This window comes from Capsella rubella, unplaced genomic scaffold (genome assembly GCF_000375325.1).
Source record: "Capsella rubella cultivar Monte Gargano unplaced genomic scaffold, Caprub1_0 scaffold_4, whole genome shotgun sequence".
In the NCBI taxonomy this organism is placed as follows: domain Eukaryota; kingdom Viridiplantae; phylum Streptophyta; class Magnoliopsida; order Brassicales; family Brassicaceae; genus Capsella; species Capsella rubella.
In genome coordinates this window covers 9,983,387-9,988,680 of record NW_006238920.1, presented here as the reverse complement: position 1 = coordinate 9,988,680, position 5,294 = coordinate 9,983,387, and the positions used below count along the sequence as shown (strand labels likewise).

General features: G+C 36.4%; 1 protein-coding gene across 1 annotated transcript; it reads left to right on the top strand.

Moving 5' to 3' along the window:
- Positions 1-1,312: 1,312 nt before the first annotated feature.
- LOC17888038 (BEL1-like homeodomain protein 1) lies at positions 1,313-4,878 on the top strand. The gene is made up of 6 exons (XM_023783910.1): positions 1,313-1,449; positions 1,556-1,604; positions 1,941-2,874; positions 3,184-3,572; positions 3,658-3,718; positions 3,811-4,878. Exons 3-6 carry the CDS (start codon positions 2,032-2,034, stop codon positions 4,555-4,557), a joined length of 2,040 nt encoding a protein of 679 aa, XP_023639678.1. The 5' UTR covers positions 1,313-1,449; positions 1,556-1,604; positions 1,941-2,031; the 3' UTR covers positions 4,558-4,878.
- Positions 4,879-5,294: the final 416 nt, after the last annotated feature.

The following is a 5,294-nucleotide window of genomic DNA, read 5'->3' as shown; positions in this document are numbered from 1 at the left end:
TCTTGATGTGTTTTAAGATTTCATGTGATATTTATATGATACAAAGATTGGTGAATATATACTGAATAGAAACATATTAGGTAATTTGTTAATGAAATGTTATATGATATAAAATTGGTAACGTAAACATTATGAATTTTGTATACTTGCACAAAATCCTAATGATCAATTCAAAGTTGTTTGCTATTTTCAGTGTACAGTCTGAACTTAAATAGATGATAAAAGTCTGCAAGAATAGTAATCTCAAGAATACTTTTTTGTTCTGGATTGTAGTTATATCAATAAAGAAATATTTGGATTGAGATGCGTGTGGGATTTCTTTTTATTATTATATAAATAATAATGTATAAATAAGAAAAAATGATATGATTCTAAATTGGACACGACATACATATCACTATGTCTTGATGTGATAACATTTACTTCCTTTATAACATTATATCTATCAGAGTCTAAAATAATGGAGAGAGTGTTTGGTTGTTAGGATATGTGGGTTCATTACCTGGTCAATACACATAGAAAGGCCAAAGTCATATCATACAAGTTCCTCTGTTTTCTCGACCCATTCGCAAGCTCAGTACACCAACTATAGTTTCTTATAAGATACATATCATTTCATGTCAATATTACTGTGTAATATATTTATATTTTCATATGAATATGATATGATACAAAATTTTAAATATCAATATTAAATATTTTGTACTGAATGCCGATATAAACAATTATACGTACACAATGCCCAATTATTTTTTTTGCTTTCAATTTTTTTTTTTTTTAATTTTTTTTTTTCAACTTAATTTTATCATTTCTATCTTACTTACTATATGATGTACTTAGTACTTTTATTTGTTACTCACCATGCTATATTCATAGTAGTTTAGAGTAGGATATAGCTCTTTTGAACGCATCACGTAAAGGGTTTTCAGAAAATTGTTATACGGATACAAGTTATATCTAAAATCAAGTTTACATAAGTAATTTTTAACAAAAAAAAGAGTTTACATAAGTAATTCATGTCCTAAACATTTTCTTAATTGTCTCACTAAACCAAAAATACTCCTCTTAAAAATTTTAGGAAAAATGGAAAAAAAAAAAAAAACTTTCTTAGTTATAAGATATACCGACCACAACAAAAACAAAGATAAAAATAAAAAAAAAGAAAGAAAGAAAGTGAAGAAAAAAATGGTGGCGTACTAAGACTGTGGGAAGATTAATGAGTGAAGGAAAAGATGGGTATCTTTTATCTCTCTCCTTTCTTTATCCTCTCTTTCTCTCTCACTCTCTTTCTCAATATCATCTTTTTATATATATAAAACTTATTTCTCAGCTTTTTTAATGTATTTTATATTTCCCCTTTGAGCAAGAAAAGAGTTGCAGAGATCTTTGAGTCTGACACAGAGAGACCAAACTCACATAACAATCACACACACATCTCCACAAACATAGGTCTGTTTATATATAAGTGTATATTCGTGTGTGCTTCTGTCTCTCTCTCCCCCTTCCTCTTTCTCTTTGATAAGAAATTCTCTCTAATGTAACTTTCCTTTTGCAGCTTGAGATGATCATGAAACACGTGCATCCTCAGATCTCTATCAATCCAGGTTCTTCATCTTTCTTTCTTTTTTATTATATATATTTTTTCATTTTTCTTTTCTTCTTTCAATCTCCTTCCTCATCATCCTCTATATATATATTTTTCTAACTCCATTATTTTATTATTTTATTTTCAATCATGATTATGTCTTCATTTCTCATATCCTTTGATGATCTCTCTTTCTCATAATCCATAATCCATAATCTTCTTCCTCTTCTTGATGTGATCACAGTTTTTTCTTTCTTTCAAACTGTGTAGATAGATAGATATATATACGAACTTAATCGTGTTTTTGTTTTTCCTCCTTTGTTGAGTGTTTTTTTTTTGTTTCTTGATCAATCAGCTTGGTGAAACAAGAAAATCAAGAATTGAAAGATAATCAAAGATAACGACGCCGTTTCATTCGTGACAGTATACTACTAATATTATTATAGATGGCTGCTTACTTCCACGGGAACCCACCGGAGATCTCAGCCGGATCCGACGGTGGTCTACAAACGTTGATCCTCATGAATCCTACGACTTACGTTCAATACACCCAAGCAGACGACGACTCGAACAACAACAATAACAACAGCAACAACAACAACAACAACAACAACAACACGAACACAAACAACAGCAGTTTCGTTTTCCTCGATTCACACGCGCCGCCGCCTAACGCGAGCCAGCAGTTCGTCGGAATACCACTCTCTGGCCACGAAGCTGCTTCCATTACAGCCGCCGACAACATCTCCGTACTTCACGGTTACCCTCCGCGCGTGCAATACAGTCTTTACGGTAGTCACCAAGTGGATCCCACTCACCAGCAAGCCGCGTGTGAGACGCCACGCGCGCAGCAAGGCCTCTCTTTAACCCTCTCGTCTCAGCAGCAGCAGCAACAGCAACATCATCATCAACAACACCAGCCTATCCACGTCGGCTTCGGGTCCGGACCTGGAGAAGATATCAGGGTCGGGTCTGGCTCTACGGGATCGGGGGTAACAAACGGAATTGCCAATCTTGTAAGCTCCAAGTACTTGAAGGCAGCGCAAGAGCTTCTTGACGAAGTAGTCAACGCTGATTCTGACGACATCAACGCTAAATCCCAACTGTTCTCTTCGAAAAAGGGGAGTAGTGGAAACGATAAGGCTGTCGGAGAATCCTCTGCCGGCGCTGGAGGAGAAGGTTCCGGTGGCGGAGGAGAAGCAGCCGGTAAACGTACGGTGGAGCTAGGCACCGCAGAGAGGCAAGAGATACAGATGAAGAAAGCAAAGCTTAGTAACATGCTTCATGAGGTAACAACTAAGAATCATATACGTATTATATACATGGATCAACCTATACTGAGTGCTCTCTCATATCACACATAAAGTGGACTTAAAAAGATATATACCTAAGATTTTCAGTCATTTTCACAATTCATATTATACTATTTCTTTTTTTTTTCTTTTCTTTTTTTTGTTTCTGATTTCTAAAATTGACAATCTTACAGAGATTGATGAAATCTCTTTTTTTGTCCTCTCTTAGTAAAGATTATATATAAGTAGACCGTACACTTATATTCATAAGCCTAACGTTACGTTGTTGGGTTGGGAAATGAAAAGGTGGAGCAGAGATATAGACAGTACCACCAACAGATGCAGATGGTGATCTCGTCTTTTGAACAAGCGGCAGGGATAGGGTCAGCCAAGTCATACACGTCGCTTGCACTGAAGACCATATCAAGACAGTTCCGGTGCTTGAAAGAGGCCATCGCTGGTCAGATAAAAGCGGCCAACAAGAGTCTTGGAGAGGAAGATTCGGTGTCTGGAGTTGGAAGGTTTGAAGGGTCAAGACTCAAGTTTGTGGACCATCACTTGAGACAGCAAAGAGCTCTTCAGCAGCTGGGAATGATTCAACATCCTTCCAATAATGCTTGGAGGCCTCAACGTGGTCTCCCCGAACGAGCCGTCTCAGTTCTCCGTGCTTGGCTCTTCGAACACTTTCTTCACCCGTAAGTAACCCTCTTTTGGCATCCGCTACTTTTTATCACTTGAACACAAACTAAGTCTTCTTGAACTTTTCTTTGTTTTGATTAGATACCCTAAGGATTCGGACAAACACATGCTAGCCAAGCAAACAGGACTCACTCGGAGCCAGGTACATTTCAAATAATTCTTTTTTTTTTTTTGTGTTATTGGGTTAGTCAAGGAAACGTAATAATATCTATATGGTTTATTTTCTTTATTTAGGTATCGAACTGGTTTATAAACGCTAGAGTTCGGTTATGGAAACCGATGGTGGAAGAGATGTATATGGAGGAGATGAAGGAGCAGGGAAAGAACATGGGATCCATGGAGAAGACTCCTTTGGATCAAAGCAACGAAGATTCTGCTTCTAAATCAACAAGTAACCAAGAGAAGAGCCCCATGGCCGACACTTACCATATGAATCCCAATCACAACGGTGACCTAGAAGGTGTCACCGGAATACAAGGAAGCCCAAAGAGACTAAGAACTAGCGAGGAAACAATGATGCAGCCCATAAATGCGGATTTTAGCTCCAACGAAAAGCTCACGATGAAGATTCTAGAAGAACGTCAAGGGATCAGATCAGACGGTGGCTACCCTTTCATGGGAAATTTCGGGCAATACCAAATGGATGAGATGTCAAGATTTGATGTAGTCTCAGACCAGGAGCTCATGGCGCAAAGATACTCAGGGAACAACAATGGCGTATCTCTCACGTTAGGGTTACCTCATTGTGATAACTTGTCGTCCACGCACCATCAGGGTTTCATGCAGACCCACCATGGGATTCCTATAGGGAGAAGAGTGAAAATAGGAGAAACAGAGGAATATGGAGCCGCCGCCATCAACGGTGGCGGATCTGCCGCAACTGCACATTCATCAGCCGCAGCAGCCGCTGCTTACAATGGGATGAACATACAGAACCAGAAGAGATATGTGGCTCAGTTATTGCCCGACTTCGTTGCTTAAACCTACACACTTCTATCTAAAAGGAGAAACCGAAACAGGTTACTATACGTTTCTAGTTTTTAATTAGTATATAGTTTTTCTTATACCATTGAACCAAAACAAAGAACAAAATTTAATTTTAGTCTTTGGTTATATATGGCCGACGGTTGTATATCGATTTTGTAATTTTTTTTTTTCTATTGGGGGATGGATAGGGTTATATATGTATATGGATTAGTTACGTGTAATAGCTTGCTTTTGGGTGTATACCAAAATATATTTTACTTTTATTTCAATGTAATAATAAGATAGTGAACTGATCTATCAAATATATTACGATAATTACAGATTAGATCTAAGCTGTATAGATTACGTAAGAGTATGTATATCAAGCTAAAAAGCAGGAAACTTGGAAATATATAATGACATTTTTGAGAAGTACTAGTGACTATGTGTTAGGGGCATCTTCAAACAAATTTTCAAAGCTCAAAGGCTCAAAGAGTAGCTAGGAAAGATTCAGTTTCATTTTTCCAAATTCAACAACTAAAGCAAAATCCCTAACATCTGAAATAAGATTTTAGGAACTGTTTAAATATAGTTTAGATTATAAATAGCAATTAGCAATATAGTTAAAATAAAATTATCACTTAAGAAAAATGTTTATAAAAATGTTAAATTGTATCTTACAAAAAAAACATGTTAAATTGTCTTTTCTATCAAAAACGAAGACATGCAAATCATTTAGAGAAATATCAAAT

Coding starts and splice junctions, on each gene's coding strand:
- LOC17888038 (XM_023783910.1), top strand. CDS start 2,032: ATGGCTGCTTACTTCCACGGGAACCCACCGGAGATCTCAGCCGGATCC. Junction 3,573..3,657: donor TTCGAACACTTTCTTCACCC/GTAAGTAACCCT, acceptor TGTTTTGATTAG/ATACCCTAAGGATTCGGACA. Junction 3,719..3,810: donor CAGGACTCACTCGGAGCCAG/GTACATTTCAAA, acceptor TTCTTTATTTAG/GTATCGAACTGGTTTATAAA.